The sequence below is a fragment of the Geotrypetes seraphini genome, chromosome 3 (genome assembly GCF_902459505.1).
Source record: "Geotrypetes seraphini chromosome 3, aGeoSer1.1, whole genome shotgun sequence".
Taxonomy (NCBI): domain Eukaryota; kingdom Metazoa; phylum Chordata; class Amphibia; order Gymnophiona; family Dermophiidae; genus Geotrypetes; species Geotrypetes seraphini.
The window spans coordinates 402,384,150-402,403,202 of NC_047086.1; the positions used below are offsets into that span (position 1 = coordinate 402,384,150).

The following is a 19,053-nucleotide window of genomic DNA, read 5'->3' on the forward strand; positions in this document are numbered from 1 at the left end:
CTCAGGAGGAGGGGGGTTTGAGATGAGTGTGAAGCAGACTCTACGGGAAGGTTGTCCGGTGGAAGAGTCTGGAAGTTGAGAGAGTAGCCGTGGCGGATGATGTTGAGGACCCACTGGTCCGATGTGATGACCTCCCAACGGCTGGAGAATATGGTGAGACGACCTCCGATTGGTTGTGGAAGAGGTAGCGAGGGCGGGTGACTGGCTATGCCCTGGAGAGAAGAGTCAAAAGGGCTGGGATTGCTTAGCAGGCTGAAGAGGCTTGGAGGGTTGAGTGTCCTGAGAACGAGCCTGGGCATGGTGCTGCTGTTGACGGGGCCGCCGAGGTTGTTGAGGAGGCGGATTGAGTGGCCTGGCTGAGAACCTGCGCTGATAAGATGACTGAGGTCGATAAGGTCGGGCAGGCGGAGCCTTCTTTTTTGGTTTGATCAGGGTGTCCCACCTGGTTTCATGGGCGGAGAGTTTCTGGGTGGTGGAATCCAGTGACTCTCCAAAAAGTTCATCCCCGAGACAGGGGGCATTGGCTAGACGATCCTGGTGGTTGATGTCCAGGTCGGAGACTCTCAACCAGGCCAAGCGGCGCATGGCAACGGCCATGGCAGAGGCACGGGAGGTGAGCTCGAATGAGTCGTATATCGAGCGGACCATAAACTTGCGCAACTGAAGAAGGCCAGAGATGTGCTGCTGGAACAGTGGGACCTTGCGCTCCGGCAGGTACTTTTGAAGGGCAGACAGCTGTTGGACCAAATGTTTCATATAGAACGAAAAATGGAAGGAATAGTTGTTCGCCCTGTTGGCCAGCATGGCATTCTGGTAGAGCCTCTTGCCAAACTTGTCCATGGTCTTACCCTCTCTGCCAGGAGGGGTAGAGGCATAGACATTGGAGCCCTGAGTCTTTTTCAAGGTGGATTCAACAAGAAGGGACTCATGGGGCAATTGAGACTTGTCGAACCCTGGAATAGGGATGACTCGATAGAGGTTGTCCAGTTTACGTGGAGCCCCCGGTACCGTAAGGGGATTCTCTAAGTTTTTGTAAAAGGTCTCCCGTAGGATGTCATGCACGGGGAGCTTGAGGAACTCTTTAGGAGGTTGTTCGAAATCTAAAGCCTCCAGGAAGGCTTGAGACTTCTTTGAGTCAGATTCTAAAGGAAGGGACAGGGCTGCAGACATCTCCCTCAGAAATTTAGAAAATGAGGACTGCTCCGGTTTGGAGGTGGCATCGGGTGCCGACGGGTCCTCATCAGATGAGGAGGGATCCTCCTCGGTACCGAGAGGGGTTTCCTCCCATAAGTCAGGGTCCCGGACCTCTGGTGCATGTCGAGACACCGGGGTGGAAGGTGAGGTATGGCGGGTCTTGGATAAAGATTTCCCAGAACGCACCGAAACGGTACCAGGAGAGGAAGACTGGCGTCGATCCCGGTCCCGGGAAGAATGACGCACTGCTTGGTGCCGAGGAGGATCCGATGTGGTATGGGAGTGAACCACTGGATGGGCATGAAGCTGCTCAGCCGAAAGAATCGGCATGGAAGTGTTGATGGGTACCGAAGGGGTGGATACCGGGGGCTCGGTACGGGGCTCGGGCCGGTCTGGTACCGGAAGGAGCGGTGCCAGGATAGTGGGCAACAGGTGCTTGAGTTGCTGCTGCAATTGTTCCTGGAGTTGAACCTTTAAGATGGCCGAGATACGGTCATCTAGGGGTGGCATCGGAACCGCTTTCTTTTTCTTCGGTTCCTTAGATGCCGCTCCACGCCCCGGCGATGAGGAGGCCGATGACGAGGCACTCACCGAGATCGGGGCGGAGCGCTTGCGGGACCGGTGCGATGCCGGCAAGGTCGGCGTCGCCACCGTAGTTGGAGGGCGCTCGAGGGAAGAGGAAGGCTTCTTAGCCGGCTTACCTGGCGCCAGAGACGCCGATGTGGGGTCGGGCGGTGTCGAGGTAGACGGTGCCGATTTCTGTGGTACCGTTGTCGATGTCGAGGAGTCCATCGCCGACCCGGTGCCGAAGAGGAGAGTTTGTTGAATTCTTCGGTTTTTAAGGGTTCTCTTTTGAAGAGTGGCACAGCGGGTGCAGGAGTCCGCCCGATGCTCCGGACCCAAACACTGCAAACACCAATTGTGTGGGTCAGTGAGGGAGATCGGGCGTGCACACCGCTGGCACTTTTTAAAACCGACCTGCGGGGGCATGAAGGGGAAAACGGCCTCCGCAAAATCGAACCCCGAGGCCTGTATAATGGCAACAGGCCCCGCCGGGGCAAAACGAAAAAAAGGGGAAAAAAAAGCAAAGTTTTTTTTTTTTTTTTTTTTACAAAGCAAAGAAAAAAGAAACCCGAAGGCAAAGGAAGATAAAAAATGGAAAAAAGCGCGAGCGGGAAGGCAAAAAGTGGTTTCAACGGCCGTTGAAAAAACACACGCGTCTTCTTCGCTCCGCGGAAACGAAGAAACTGGGGACCACGCACTCCTCCGTCGGGCGGGAAGGCACTCGCGCACGCGCGGTGCGGCCAACTAGAAACTTCTAGTTAAAAAGGTCCGTACCGAGGGCTCCGTCGGTGACGTCACCCATGTGTTAAGAATATGCTGCCTGCTTGTCCTGGGATAAAAGGTGAACCCAGCTAGGTGTATTTTTAAAACATTTACAGTAAGGAAATTATGATAGTTTCCAAAAAATTTGGGGGCCATTGATTACACCTTAGACACCTTTTTATTACATAAGAATATATTCAGTGGGGGGATGGGGATGTATGCTATATGTTTTAATTAGTTTATTTCTAATGGATTGGATGAGAGGGGGGGTTCTTTTATATGCTTTTGACAATAATAATTGAGAATGTCAAGTGATTTGTACGATTTATTGATTGAATATTGTACACTTGTTGAAAGATGAAAACGAACAAAAATTAAAAAAAAAAAAAAACCAACAAAAAACATTATTTTTGATAGCCCTGTCCCAAGTTCCCAATCTTTCTCACTATGTCTCTCAAACATTCAATAAGTTAGAAGTGATGGATTATGGTTTGAGATTTGAAAAAAATCCCATAGTGAGACAAATTTAGCCACAAGGGTAACAAGTGAATATCGCTGTACAATTATGGAAGAATGCTGGACATTTCAAAAATTTGGGCATGGCTTCAGAATATTTCAGTTTGTTTCAACCTAATTCTAGCAGAATATATAAAACAAAGCACAGAAAATTGAGAAAAAAGGCCATGCAAATAAGACTCCACCTACCATTCACAGTCTTAACAATGTATAGTCCAATCGGCACAAAGTGTCTGTCATCTCGCCCTGTGTAGGAAAGCCGTGGAATTCCACCGGAGCTCTTTATAATCTTCATTTCTAACCTGCACAAAGAGAAATAGAAAGGTGGGAGAGACATTAGCCATTAAAATAGTTGCTTATTAACTCCTGCAGCTTCAAGGTCACAGCCCAGCAGTCAAATGGATAGGTTTCATAATTTAGCACATGCTGAGTCTAGAATAGCTTTTCTTCAGACCTCTGAATGAATATGGTCAATATTTGTGCTCCAAGGCCACAAATAGCTCTCTTCTAAATACACTAGATGAAATATATGGAAATGTAGCTCATGTACTGCAGAAAGCCTGAAAACCAGAATCATTTATGCCCTAAAGAACTAGGATTAGGTATTCCTACTCTAGACCTTTCTCAAAATTCACAAACCACTAGTTAATATTTGAGCCACCAGAACCTGATTTGGTTTGATAATGGTAACATGATGGAATTACAGATAAACCATAAAGGAGGAAATAGACTATGGTACTATTAAAATGTTATTTTTAGGGCCAGTTCAATGGCTTAGTGGCAGTGTTGCACCTTGCATTATGGAAAATCTCTAGTTCAGGTTTGTCCAACCTTTGACCTGAGGGCCAGAATCTAGCCCCACCAAGTGCTTTTTGTGGCTCTCAGAAGTTTGGCAATTCTTGTTGTGCTTAAGTGGGATTCCTGCTCCTCCCCACAATTCAGCTCTTTATAAGCTTGAGCCATGCAGTGATGGAAGTTCCAATGTCTTGCAGTTCTCAAGTTTTATGAAATTTGAAACCAGAAGACTAACCCCACTTCTAACACCACACAGCTCAAGTTTGCAGAGAGCTGTCATAGTGGGGAAGGGAAGATTAGGTACTTACCCCAATAATCTTCTTTCTAGTAGAAAGGCATAGGAGTCTTGATCAGTTGGTTGTGTACCCCTACTCATGAGTTTGTGTATAAGGCATCATCTATTTTTTTCAGCTCCTTTGTTCTGTTACTGTGCTCCTCAGTTCATACCAAAGCAGTGGGAAAAAGCAATACAAAGAAAGAGGAGGGGTACGGGGAATTCCCCGTCCAGCCCAAGTCTGCTCCGACTGTAAAGAAAATCAATTAGAAAAAAATGAACATATAACAAAAACTATAACAGCATAACAGGCATTAACACTGAAATAACAACCATACCCTGAAGTTGGTCGCATAGGAATTTTCTTACTTCATGTATTCTTTTTTATTACAAAACAGGAAGAATTTTATCAGTGTGATAGTCACTCCCTCGGAAGTATCCACCTAAAAACTGCTGAGTTCTCCAGCATATTCCACACTCTGCAGACCCCTGAGCAGCAGCAGATCAAGTACACCTATGTCTGAGATGGTTAGCAGGCTACTGAAAAACTGATGGAGCAGTCTTAAAGACTTATATGCTTTTCTACAAGAAAGATTATCGAGGTAAGAACCTAATCTTCCCTTCTAATGCAAAAGGCATACAAATCCTGAACAAATGGGACCACTAAAGCAGTCCCTTAAGTCTAGGGCAGGATAAAGGAGTCTGCTGACAAAATGGAAGCCCCCAAAGCAGAATCCACATGAGCCACCACATCTACTCTATAAAATTAAGTGGACCACATGGCCACCCTACAAATCTCATAAGGCGGCACCACTTGGGACTTCGCCTATAAAGAAGTCAGCCCCCTAGAAGGGCATGCTTGCAAGGATAATGATACTGCTTTCCGCACTTAACATATGCTGAGGCAATAGCCACCCGAATCCACCTCACAACATAAGCCTTAGAGGCCGGCTTCCCTAAATGGCTAGGATTAGTGAACACAAAGATGGTCCGAAAGATGAAAGGGATTCTTCACTTCCAAGTACTGGTTGAGAACCCTATGGACATCCAAGGAAAGTCAATACCTTATCTCTTTTGAATGAAAAGCAGGTAGCTGATCCTCCTGATTCACATGGAAGGCAGAAACAACCTTTGAAAGAAAAGAAGGCTCCATACAAAGTGAAACACCTGCCTCAGTGAATCAAAGGGCTCCCTGCATTACAAGGCTTGAAGCTCTGACACTCTTCTCCCTGAGGAAATAGCCATCAGAAATACAGTCTTGGTAATGAGATCCATGAGCATTGCTTCCTCTAATGGCTCACAAGGCATCTTGCACAGGGAAAGCAGGACAAGGTTAAGATTCCATATCGGAAAAGGCTACCGCATCAGTGGCTTCAGCCTTGCACAGTAGCTTCTTTCTTGGCTCTTAGAAGAGTAGCAATGACTATATCTGAATACCCCTTGCATGCTAATCTCATGCACTCAAGAGTCATTCTGTAAGACCAAAGCATTTTGGATCCTCTAAGGCTACCAGACCCTGAAAGAGAAGACCCGGATGCAGTGGAAGCATGAATCAATGAGCCTTTTGAAGCCTGACCAGATCCACATACCAGGGACGACGAGTCCAATCCGGGGTGACAAGAATCACCAACCTCAGATGGTCTGCTATCAATCCGGATGATCCTGCCGATCATGGACCATGCCATCACTTCCTGGCTTGCATCTTTGGATGAAGAAACGAGGAGCTTTATTATTGGTTGCTGATACCATCAGATCAAGCATCAGAATCTCCCAGCATCTTACTATCATGGACAATGCCTTCCGGGACAGAGACCACTCATGCAGATCAAACATCTGTCTGCTGAGGTAGTCAGTTTGCACGTTGCCCACTCCCGCCACATGCGCTGACAGTGCTAGCAGGTGGGCTTCCGCCTGTCCTCTTGCATTAATGAGGTACCCCTGATGCCCCATTGTATGATGTAAGCCAATACTGTGATATTATCCGAGAAAATTCTGACAGTCTTAACGTCCAAGCCCATTGCTAGGCACTGCAGCACCAATGAAATCACATGCAGCTCATTTGTTGATGGACCATTTCCAATAGGAAGGCAACCACTGACCCTAAACCAGACAGCTATTGCAATGTCCTCCCCAGCCAAAGAGGCTGGCGTTCATCATTAGAATTACCCAGAAAGAAATGTAGAGGGGCATGCCCTTTGCCAGGGACTCCAGTTTGAGCCACCACTGCATCCTGTAATGTGACTCGAGAGTTTAGGGCAGTGCCATTTGGAGTGAGTCTATTTGTTGAAATCAGTGGGACAGCAGGGAATTCTGGAAAGCCCAGGTGAGCTGTCACCCAAGGGACAACCTCCATGAATGCCACCTTCAACCCCAGTAATTACAGAGCCAAGCTGTTGGAGCTTCGCAAGCAAGGATCTCTTGAATCCGACATCACAATTTCAGTTTGCATAGCTCTAGAAGAAAAACAGTCTTCCATTGTGTCAAAGCGGACTCCCAGATACTCCAGGAACTGTGTCAGCATTAGATGACTCTTCCGGAAGTTGATCATTCAACCCAGATCTTGCAAGAGTTCGATAACTTGTGCCAATGCCAACTCCCTAAGATGGAACCCAAATTAATCAATCGTCTAGGTACAGATGAACCTGAATTCACTCCTTGTATAGATGTGCTGTTGCCATTACCATCATCTTGGTGAAGAGAGCTGCATTGATCACCTTGAGATCTGGTAGAAGGGATGAGAACAAAATAAAGGAGTTCTGAGGTTAAAAAAAAAGAGGCTTTTAAAATCAGGCCCAAAAATCCAAGATGGTCATTACAGCTGCATGAGGGTGCCAAAAACAGCATGCAGCAGTGAAGAAAAAGCATGAAAGTCACAGGGAACTGATTTTTGGAGGTGGGGAACCCAAAACATGCCCCAAACTGGGAATTAGAGACCTCGTGATGTGCTCCAGAGACAATAAAGGATCAGTACTCTCAGTGCAGCTAGTGCTATGCCTCTCTCAGGCAAGCTGGAACATGGTGGAATTATTTCTTGATATAAGCACAAAAACCAGACAAAAAAGGAAACAGCTTGTATCTTCTGGCTGCTACTCAGACTGGGTAAGAGCCTGAATCCCTGAAGTTTCACGTTTCTTTATTTTTGATATACTGTTTATCATACAGGTATCTAAACAGTTAACAATAAAATAGAATATAAAAATTAAAAGATAAAAATAAAAACATATCTAAGCTAAAAGGAGGAAAGCACTTACGCATTGACGTACAGCAGTGGTCTCCAACTCAAACCCTTTCCAGGGCCACATTTTGGATTTGTAGGTACTTGGAGGGCCTCAGAAAAAAATAGTTAATGTCTTATTAAAAAAGGAGAAATTAGGTTCTTACCTGCTAATTTACTTTCTTTTAGCTTCTCCAGACCAGTAGAGGTTAATCTTTACAAATGGGTATATATCCAATCATGACCAGCAGGTAGAGACTGAAAACAAAACTGTGGGACAGTATATACTATACTCCCTTCTCTATTTCCCTCAGTCTGCCGAATAGCCAAGCAGAACCAAGAACTGGAAAAACAGAAAGAAAACAATACTCCGAAAAGGAGTAACAATTAACATACCCAAGTGCTGTTGGAAAATGCAGAGGAGAAATACCTGAAGGAAAATGTCCCCACAGCTCGCCAGCTAAGCCAGCCGAGCCACAGCCGCTGTTCTTCAATTCTCCCCGGCCCTAGAAAAATACTAGAATCCGCAGCAAAAAACAAAAACTGCCCGCGAAACAGCCCCAATAACAACAACAACAACAGACAGACAGGGTGGGGACCTCTACTGGTCTGGAGAAGCTAAAAGAAAGTAAATTAGCAGGTAAGAACCTAATTTCTCCTTCTTTAGCACTCTCTAGACCAGTAGAGGTTAATCTTTACAAATGGAACGTACCAAAGCAGTCCCTCTCACGGGCGGGACCCCCGAAGGGCCGATACCAGAACACGCTCACCGAACACCGCGTCCCGACGCGCCTGCACATCAACCCGATAATGTCTAACAAAGGAATGCAAGGAAGACCAAACTGCAGCCTTACAAATATCCACTGGAGGCACGAGCGACGACTCAGCCCAAGAAGCTGCCTGACCCCGAGTGGAATGAGCCTTGAGAAACTCTGGAACAGGCTTCTGTCTCAGAAGATAAGCGGAAGCAATCGTCTCCTTGATCCAGCGTGCAATAGTAGCCTTAGAAGCGCCAGCCCCCCGACGAAGACCCGCCAGAAGAACAAAGAGATGATCGGATTTTCGGAACTCCCGGGTCCGCTGCACATAAGAGCGGAGGACCCGACCGACATCCAACTTGCGCAGCTGCCGTTGCTCAGAAGAGCCCTCCCGACCACCCAAGACCGGAAGGACCACCGATTGATTGACATGAAAAGGAGAAACTACTTTCGGCAGACAACCCGCTCCCTAGAAAACTCCAAGAAGGGAGCACTACAAGAGAAAGCCTGTAGCTCAGAAACACGCCTAGCGGAAGTAATGGCCACCAAAAAGACCGCCTTCAGAGTAAGGTCCTTCAAAGAACAGCCATCCAACGGCTCGAAAGGCGGGCGCACCAAAACAGAGAGAACCAGATTGAGATCCCAAGAGGGAACCGAGGGCCGTAGGGGAGGCCTGAGCAATTTGGCCGCCCGCAAAAAGCGAATCACATCAGGAATGGCCGACAAACGCTGACCTGTCACCAACCCTCGAAAAGCCGACAGGGCCGCAAGTTGAACCCGGAGAGAAGACCAAGCCAGGCCTCTATCCAGGCCATCCTGCAAGAACTCTAGAATGTTAGGCAGGGAAGCGCGAAAAGAGACCACTCCCCGCACCTGGCACCACCCCTCAAAGAGACGCCAAACCCGCACATAAGCCCGAGAGGTAGAAAGCCTCCGGGACCCCAAGAGTGTAGAGATCACCTTATCTGAATATCCCTTCTTACTAAGGCGACCCCTTTCAAGAGCCAAGCCGTAAGACAGAAGGGAGACGGGTCGAACATGGGAATGGGACCCTGCGTCAGAAGATCGTCCAAGAGAGGCAGAGGAAGAGGATCCGCCACCAGATGCCTCACCAGATCCGCATACCACGGACGTCGAGGCCAATCCGAAGCCACCAGAACCACCAGACCCGGATGGTGAACAATGCGAAGAAGTACTCTGCCCACCAATGGCCAAGGAGGGAACACATACAACAGCCCCTCCGTCGGCCACGGTTGGACCAGAGCATCCAGACCCTCGGCCAGACCGTCCCTGCGACGACTGAAGAAGCGGGGCACTTTGGCGTTGCCACTCGTGGCCATCAGGTCCATCAGGGGCTGCCCCCAAGCCTGAACTATCAACTGAAACGCTACGGCGCCGAGACACCACTCTCCTGGATCCAGGAAGTGGCGACTGAGGAAGTCCGCCTGAACATTTTCTACCCCGGCTATGTGAGAGGCCGAGAGGTCCAGAAGATGTGACTCCGCCCAAACCATGAGCCGAGCCGCCTCCTGCGCCACCTGAGTGCTCTTGGTGCCCCCCTGACAATTGACATAAGCCACCGCCGTGGCATTGTCCGACAGGACTCTGACCGACTTGCCCAACAAAAGGGAGTGGAAAGCTAACAGCGCCAGACGGACCGCTCTGGTCTCCAACACGTTGATCGACCAGGAGGCCTCCTCCGTGGACCAGGTGCCCTGAGCTGAGTGACCCAAACACTGAGCCCCCCAACCGAGGAGACTCGCATCCGTAAGAAGCACCGTCCACTGCGGGAGATCCAGACCCACCCCCTGAACCAGGTGAGGGGTCCAGAGCCACCAGCGCAGACTGCAGCGCGCCATGCCTCGCAGGGGAACAGGAACATCCAAACCGTGCCTCTGGGGAGACCACCTCCGGAGCAGAGCATACTGAAGAGGACGCATGTGGGCCCGCGCCCACCTCACCACGTCCAAGGACGCCGCCATTGACCCCAAGACTTGGAGGAAATCTCGCGCCTGAGGACACCGGGACGCCAAAAGCAGGCGAATCTGAGATTGCAATTTGCTTACCCGGGCCTCTGGAAGGAAGACCTTCCCCAAGGAGGTGTCGAACAGAACCCCAAGGTACTCCAGACGCTGAGCCGGGACCAACCGACTCTTGGAAAGGTTGACCACCCAGCCCAGCGACCGGAGAAACTCCACCACCCGAGCTGTAACCCGGGAGCTCTCCTGCAACGACTTTGCCTGAATCAACCAGTCGTCCAGGTAGGGGTGTACCAGGATGCCCTCCGACCGCAAGGCTGCCGCGACGACCACCATCACCTTGGTGAACGTCCGGGGAGCCGTGGCCAGACCAAAGGGAAGCGCACAGAACTGATAGTGCCGACCCAAGATCGCAAAGCGAAGGAAGCGCTGATGAGAGGCCCGAATGGGAACATGCAAGTAGGCCTCCGTCAGATCGAGAGAAGTGAGAAACTCCCCCGGCTGAACCGCCAGAATGACTGACCGCAGAGTTTCCATGCGGAAAGAGGGAATCTTGAGAGCCCTGTTGACCCCTTTCAAATCCAGGATGGGCCGAAAGGTCCCCTCCTTCTTGGGCACCACAAAGTAAATGGAGTACCTGCCGGTGCCCCACTCCGGAGGGGGCACTGGAACAACTGCCTTGAGATCTAGCAAGCGCTGAAGGGTCTGGCGAAAAGCCTGCGTCTTCCAAGGAGTCTGACATGGAGAGGCGAGGAAAAGGTCCGGAAGAGAGCGGGTGAACTCCAGGGCATAAACGTCCCGCATCACCTCCAGGACCCACTGATCGGACGTGATCTCGGCCCAATTGGGGAAAAATTCACGCAGCCGGGCCCCCACCGGAACCAAAGGGGGCGCCGGCAAGGAGTCATTGTGCAGGACGGGAAGCGGGGGAACCGGCGGAGGGATTCCCTGCCCCCCGACGGGCCCCCCGAAAGGGCTGCATGCGTTGGAAGAACCGACCCCGGGAAAACCCTGGAGCCGGGAAAGTAGCAGCCCCACGCCAGGGCGATACTTGCAAAACTCCCGCAAACGCCCCCGGGCAGCGCCACCCCGAGACGCAGGGCGGGCACGGTCCTCAGGCAGACAGGGCACCTTTGAGTCCGTCAGAGTCTGAATCAACTTATCCAGTTCCTCTCCAAACAAAAAGGACTCCCGAAAGGGAAACTTAGTAAGCTTAGCTTTGGACGCAGCATCCGCCGCCCAAGCGCGCAGCCACAAAATACGCCGCGCGGCCACGCCAAAGGCCATAGACTTAGCCGAGATCCGCACCAAGTCATAAAGAGCATCTGAGAGGAACGAGGCAGCCATCTCAATCTTCGCCACCTCCTGATCCACCAGAGACCAGTCATCAGACTCCCGATCCAGGACACGCTCAGCCCACCGGAACACAGCGCGAGCGACCAGCCCCCCACAAATAGCCGCCTGGACCCCAAAAGCAGAGACCTGAAAATTTTGCTTAAGGATGTTCTCCAACTTGTGCTCCTCAGAGTACCGCAAGGCAGAACCGCCCTCAACAGGCACGGTATGCCGCTTAGAAATCGCCGAGACCACCGCGTCTACGACTGGCGATGCTAAAGTAACCCGATCCCCCTCTGGGATGGGATACAAACGAGCCATGCTGTGCGCCAAACGAAATGGCGCCTCCGGCGTTTTCCACTGTTCCAGTATAATATCCCGAATATCCTGATGCATAGGAAAAGAGCGGGAAACGGAACGGATCCCCCGTAGCAGAGGGTCCCCCACATGCGGAGTCTCTGGCGGCGCATCCTCAAAACGCAACACCGAAGAAACCTGTTGAATCAGGTCCGGCAGCTCATCTCTCTGAAAAAGGCGCACCACTGACGCCTCTTCGCCAGAGGACGGGAAACCCGACAACCCGCCGCCAGCGGCCGTCCCCTTGAGAAGGTCCTGGAAATCCTCAGAAAGGTCCAGGTCCTCATCCAGACCGACACGCTCCTCCGACCATAAATCCTCGTCCCACGACACCCGCGGACGCTTGGACAAGGGAGGCGGAGGAGGGGACGCCACAACGGACGAGAGAGGCAAAGCCGCAGGGAGCGCGGAGGAAACCCCACTCCCCGAAACCCCCTGAGCGCAACCGGGACCCCCAGCCGCCATCAAAATAGGCTCTGCACAAGGAAAAAAAGAAATCAGGAGAAAACCCCCCCGAGGGTCCCAAGGGACTCCCTGCCACAGCAGGGGACCCAGCAGAAACCTGCCCCTGTTTTTCCAATACAGGGGGAAGGTCACCTGAGGTGGAAGACAAAATGGAGGGGCCAGACTGAGAAGATGGCGACTTTCCCGCCAAAAAGGCTCCCTCCATAGCCTGTAGCGGCTGAGAAACCTGAACAGTCCCAGCCGCTAAAACAGGCAAGCCGGCATCAGCTGTCAAAACATCAGCTGAGAGGGAATCCCCAACAACCCGACCGTCGGCAGCTCGGGAAATCCCTCCGTGGGCAGTTGGGGAAGACCGGGCTTCCCCACTGCTCCCAGCCGACTCGCGAAGCACCATCGGCGGGGAGCTCTGGGCGCCTGCAGCCGCTGCCGACGGAGCTCCTCCACCGCACCGGCCTGAACACCGCTTGCACAGGCCGGCCGCGAGTGCCTCGCGCCTGGAGCACAATGAGCATTTTTTCCCTTTAGAAGTGCTCATTGCTCCATACGCGACCTAGCTATAAAAAAGTGCCGGTTAGATGAAAAAATACAGTAATTTACAGTTTTCTTAAAGGGAAACAACCCTCCAGACCAGCACTACCTCAGGATTTTTTTTTTTTTTTTTTTTACAGAACAGACTCCACAGGCTCTCGAAGCAATATGCCTTGCTTGATTTAGGGGGCAAGGCTTACTGCTGAGGCTCCTCTAAAAAAATGTGGGGAGGTGGAGGAAGTGGGGGAAGGGACCCCGCTCGAGACCCGCCAGGTTTGACACCCCCGAGGTCGGATGAACCCCCAAACAGGGCCCGCCCAAGCTCCGTCCGGCCAAAAACAGGGACTATAAACCCCCTAAACAAATTCCAACAGCCCTACCAAGGGAGATGGGTACAGATCACATCAACACCTGCTGGAGACTGAAAGAAGACTGAGGGAAATAGAGAAGGGAGTATAGTATATACTGTCCCACAGTTTTGTTTTCAGTCTCCACCTGCTGGTCATGATTGGATATATACCCATTTGTAAAGATTAACCTCTACTGGTCTGGAGAGTGCTAAAGAAATGACAATTTTGCATGAGATAAAACTTTTTATAGTGTATAAATCTTTCCTTTTGGCTAAGTCTTAATAATAATATTGTAATTTATAACTAAAGAAACATATGATCAAGAAACTGTTTTATTTTACTTTTCTGATTATGATAAACATAAAATAGTACTTGGCGGGCCTCATATGGCCCCTGGGCTGCGAGACCCGAACGTACATGATATGAAAGGGAAAAATGGGGAGATGGAAAATAAAAATAAAGGGAGGAAAGCAGAAAAGGAAAGTACATTTGGGTAAGGCGCCGTTTCAAAGAAGTGTTTTGATTGTCAAAAGTTCTGAAAGAGAGGAACGATTTACAGAGTGTAGGCATCTTTTACAGAGTGTAGGTTTACAGAGTGTAGGCATCTTTAAAAAAGTAAGGTTTTGAGTTTGATTTAAAATTTATCTAAAGAATTTTCTAATTGAAGATCGGCAGGAAGGGCATTCCACAGGGTGGGAGCTGTAACAGAGAAGAAGGATTTACGGGTAGTGTCGTAGAAGAGTTCTCTTATTGAAGGGATGGTGAACAGATTTTGATTACTAGATTGAAGAGTCCTACAGGATGCATACGGAATTAGAAGTTTATCAATGAAAGCTGGTTGCTGGGAGTGTTTTGTTTTGATAGCAAGAAGTAGTATTTCATAGGTAAGGCAATATGTAATGGGCAGCCAGTGTGCTTTGTGGAGGTGAGAAGTGACATGATCAAATTTTTTTCCATTAAAATGATCATTACAGCTTAGAATTCTTATGTTTCCAGGCAGATTTTCTGGGACACCAGGCCGCAAAGTGGTATAAAATGATATCTAATTATTTGAATAAGAAACCAAAAAATGGATTAAGAGATATTTGGAGCATTGAGATTAAGCATCAAATTAATGCATCTCAATGGCCACGTATTTGGTCTTGGAGAATTAAAGGTACGATGTCGGCATCTATTAGGCAAACATGGTTCTTTTTGTTGCATAGAGCATTCTGGACCCCTACTAGATTACAAAAATTAGATTGCTCTAAGTCTAATAGATGCTGGCATTGTAAAATTGAAATTGGAACTTTAGACCATCTTTTATTTTATTGTCCATGTATTCAGGCATTTTGGATATCAATATGGGATCAAGTTAATATATTGATGGAAAATCATGTAGCATTATCCTACGACACAGTGATTTTTGGAATGTGTATGAGGGCCAAAAGTCAAATATCTGCAGCAAACAACAAATTATTGATGATTCTTACTGGAGTGGGAATTCAACAAATAACGACTAATTGGAAAGACTGTTCTAGATTGAATTGTAGTTTTTGGTGGAACTCAGTTTGTCATTTATATAAGATGGAAAGATTTCTTGCCGTACAGAGGGGATATTTTAAAAGGTTTAAGGAGGTGTGGAGGCCATTAATTGAATATTGTAATGATTAAGGGTTATTCTTTTTCCTTAGGGGATAATTTGTAAAAATGGGGGGGAGGGAGAGTCTAAATATGTATATGTTTGGATAAAATATTTTGTTGATAGGGGAGGGGATGGGAGGTGGGTGGAGGGAATTAAAACATGTGTAATAATATTGCTTAAGAATGTCAAGTGAGTGATGTGAATTACTTGTAATAATATTGTACACTTGTTGAAAGAAATAAAAAGGAATAAAGATGAAAAAAAAAAAAAAAAAAAATTTTTTTCCATGGTAGATTAGTTTCACCAGTGTTTTGTATTAATTGGATACGACAAGTTTCTTTCTGGGTTATGCCTTGGTAGAGAGTGTTACAGTAGTCTAGGATCAAAATGACAAGGGGATGGATCAGTATATTAATTGAGGGGGAATCGAGAAGGGAAGAGATAGAACCGATGAGTCGTAGTTTGTGAACACATTTTTGTGTTACGGCACTGATTTACTGATGGAATGTAAGATCTTTATTGAGAATAACGCCAAGAAGTGTAACTTCGCTGTCCATTTGAATAGGAGAGGAATCAATGCTAATGGGAGCACAGAGATATTCATTTGTAGAGGTGGGGAAGAGGACACCTGTAGTTTTAGAAATGTTAAGTGCCAGTTTATTTTGTTGGAGCCAGAAACTGATTTTGTCAAGTTTGAGGTTGATCTCACTTATTTCTTCAGGGAATGTAGAATTTAGCGGATGAAGTAGTTGAATGTGGTCAGCACATGTGAATACTGTAAAGCCTATGGATTGACCTAGGGTGAGGAGGGGGGTCAGGAACCCCACAGCTCTTCACTCCTCTTGGGTACAAGAGATACAAGTGGCAAGCAGTGCTACAAAGGGAACAGTCCCTGAGCTGTCACAATGTTGGTGCAGGCTGGCCAGGTAGGTGCCCTGAAACAGGGTGGACCCCTAGCTATAGACACTGAGACGGTCTGTGTCTCCACCAAGGCAGAGTTGCTCCAGGAACCCTGAGCTATTCCAAGGTACCAGAAAGCCTCTAAAGTGGTAAAAAAATAATGAATAAAAACCAAAGAACAGAACAGAGAAAAAAATGACACCTTCAACTTGCAAGTAGAAGGATGAACTGAGAAGCACAGAGCTGTGTCAGAGGAGGATGAGCCAAAAAAATGTAGATGAAGCCTTCCAAACAAACTTTGAAGTAGGGCAGCACAACCCACTGGTCAAGACATATATGCCTTTTGCACTAAACACAGAAATTCTGCTATTTCTTTTTCATCCAAAGCCGGGAAAGTGATTAGGTGAAGTCGGGGGGGGGGGTGCATAAAAGGGAGAGAGAGTGAGTGAGTGAGTGAGTGTGCCTTTAAGACTAGGTGAAGGTTGGGGAGAAGACAATGAATCGTTGTATTGTGCCACTACTTGATGAAACATATGACAAAATACAACAGTGCATGATTAGGCCCTCCAAATGTTGCAAAATATAAAATGTGACCCCCGATAGAAAACAATTGGACAAACCTGCTCTAGTTCAATCCCCAAATCATGTCTTCTGCTCTGCAGGCCAGTTGAGTCAAAGAAAGCTGCCAAGGCAGCAATCTCAAACAGAAGTCCTATCTTTTATAAACTATGTCTGATATATTGAGCCAGCGGCGGGCAGAGCTTTTCTTATCTGAGTAAAAATGGGTTACCTTCGAAAGCTAATCAAACTACATTTTAGTTAGTTCAATAAAATAGTGATTATTTTTTTTCCTTTGTTTTTGTTTTATTTCTACATTTTTTAAAAAAGATATAGTCCTATGCCTTAGCTGTCCCATGATCACCAACAAAAATAGCTGTCATTGATGAGACAGGAGTAGCCAAATGGTTAGTGCAATGGACTGAGATCCTGGGGAACTGGGTCCAATTCCCACTGCAGTTCCTTGTGACCCTGGGCAAGTCACTTAATCCTCCACTGACCTAGATACAAAAATCTACCTTGTATAATGTGTATAGCGCTGCGTATGTCTAGCAGTGCTACAGAAATGAGTAGTAGCAGCAGCAATCTTCTCCAGTTATTTGTATTGGAATTTTCTTAAAACAAGGCTAAAAGATACAGTAGTTATAAGGTTAACACTACTTTGTCTCTGTACATGCTTGAATTGATGGCAAAATCTTTTATTTCAGATTTTGTAGATTTCCAGGGATTGATGTGATTGATGTTTCTCTTCTTTACATTCTAGCGCCTGCTGCAAGCACTGATTTCTTACCTTAAGAAAATTTTTTCCATTTCTTCCAGCCTGTACACTTCTTTTACCCTGGTACAAGATGAGAACAACAAAAAGGGTCTACAGTTAATACTTCTAAACAGAAATTTGAATTCTACAGATACAACCAGCTTGATAGACCCGCTCAAGAATGTCCAAGAAACCTAGTAAAGAAGAGTTTGTTTCCTGGGCTGTTACAGGATGATTTGAAAAGGGAACCAATATCTGGTCTACCTCCACATAAGCTTCTCACCATTATCCACATCACGGTCTAGACACCTCCTCCAACCAATTTAAACACAAATGTAACAAAAAGACTGCAATAAATAATGCATTTTAAATCTTTCAAAAGTGATAGTAACTCCCAGATCATTAACAATCTTTTTCTAAATCTTCGCTCAAAAGCAGTAGCCCTATGATGCTGGACTATGGAGGTCACCCTGAAATGAGTTCAAACCAGGAGAGCCACATATTTAGCCAAGTACAATAAACAGCAAAGGGTAAAAACCACAAGAAAAAATGTCCAATTAAAAAAGGGGGAAAATGATGGATTATGCATTAGGAATAACATCATTTTTACATATACACCTGTGACATCCTTATATTGAGTGGTTACTTCCAAAGTACAACACAAAGATCCATTGTTCTGGAGCCCAGGATCTACAGAAAGGACCATTCTCTTGGAAGATTATAGAAATGGGAGATCTTGGCACTGGGATTGAAGTCTTAAGCCCTCAAGGCTACAAGAATATGTTTTTCTAAGGAAACAAGATACTCCAGAAATAAGAACAGCCATATTGGATCAGATCAATGGTCCATCTAGCCCAGTCTCCTGTTTCCAATAGTGACCAATCCAGGTCAAAGTATCTGGCAGAAACCCAAATAGTAGTAACATTCCATGCTACCGATCTAGGGCTCCCCCATGTTTGTCTCAATAGCGGACTATGGACTTATTCTCAAGGAATTATCCAATCCATTCTTAAACCTAGCTATGCTAACTGGCAACAAGTTTCAGAGCTTAACTATTCTTTGAATAAAAAAATATTTCAACCTATTTGTTTTAAGTATTCCCATGTAATTTCATTGAGTATCTCCTGGTTTTTGCACTTTTTGAAAGAGTGAAAAATTGATTCACTCTTACCTCTTAGAATTTTATAGACCTCAATCATCCCCTCCCCCCAACCATCTCTTTTCCAAGCTGAAGAGCCCCAACCTCTTTAGCCTTTCCTCATACGAGAGGCGTTCCATCCCCTTTATTATTTTAGTCGCTTTTCTTTGAACCTTTTTTAATTCCATTATATCTTTTTTGAGATATGGTAACTAAAACTATAAGAAATAGTCATGGTGAGGATGCATCATGGAGTGACAGAGGCATTATAATATTCTTGATCTTATTTACCATCCCTTTCCTAATAATTCCTAGCATTCTGTTTGCTTTTTTTGCTGCTGCCACACACTGGGCAGAAGATTTCAGTGACTCCTAAGGTGGACCTTAGCATCAGGAAGGCAATATTGTTTTTCAGGATAATTGAAAGGCATCTGAATTTACTACCCCTTGGCCAATGTTAGCCCAAGTGAACAGAGCCTAAAGCAGTTGATGAGGAATCCTGGATAATGAATCTGGGAATATCTGATGATAACCACTGAAGGGAATGTCATTGCGTATTGTCACACGAAGACCCTGTGCATGGGAAGAATAGTACAAAAACACCTGTTCCTGGTGTCAGGCAAAGGAAAAAAAAACTCTTAAATGAAATAACACCAATACCTCAGCCCAGAACCAAAAACAGCAAGATAAATTCTAAAAGTGAATTTAATACCCGTTTGTATTCACCTAGAATTGGGTTAAGGAGTGAGGAACAAAAAGCTAAGGGAACCAGTAGAGCTGTGGATACTGTGTACACTCTTGTATATTCCTATTGTACACTATTGTATATTCTGTCAACTTCATTGACCTGTACACTCCAAAAATTGTTAATTCCTGTCAACTTCAATGACATGTACATTCCAAAAATTGTTAATTCCAATGTTATCTTCGTTTGTAATCTTATTAATTGTTGTGAACCACCTAGAACTCTCTGGGTATGGCGGTA

General features: G+C 46.9%; 1 protein-coding gene across 2 annotated transcripts in view; it reads right to left on the reverse strand.

Annotated features, from left to right (window-relative positions):
• Nucleotides 1–19,053, reverse strand: part of CMTR1 (cap methyltransferase 1) — a 289,978-nt gene that overhangs the window by 16,297 nt on the left and 254,628 nt on the right. For both annotated transcript variants that reach the window (XM_033935382.1, XM_033935381.1), the window contains 2 exons: nt 16,964–17,011; nt 3,226–3,338 (listed from right to left, as the gene is read on the reverse strand). In XM_033935382.1, the coding sequence (XP_033791273.1) occupies nt 3,226–3,338; nt 16,964–17,011 (161 nt within the window). The remainder of the gene's footprint in view (nt 1–3,225; nt 3,339–16,963; nt 17,012–19,053) is intronic.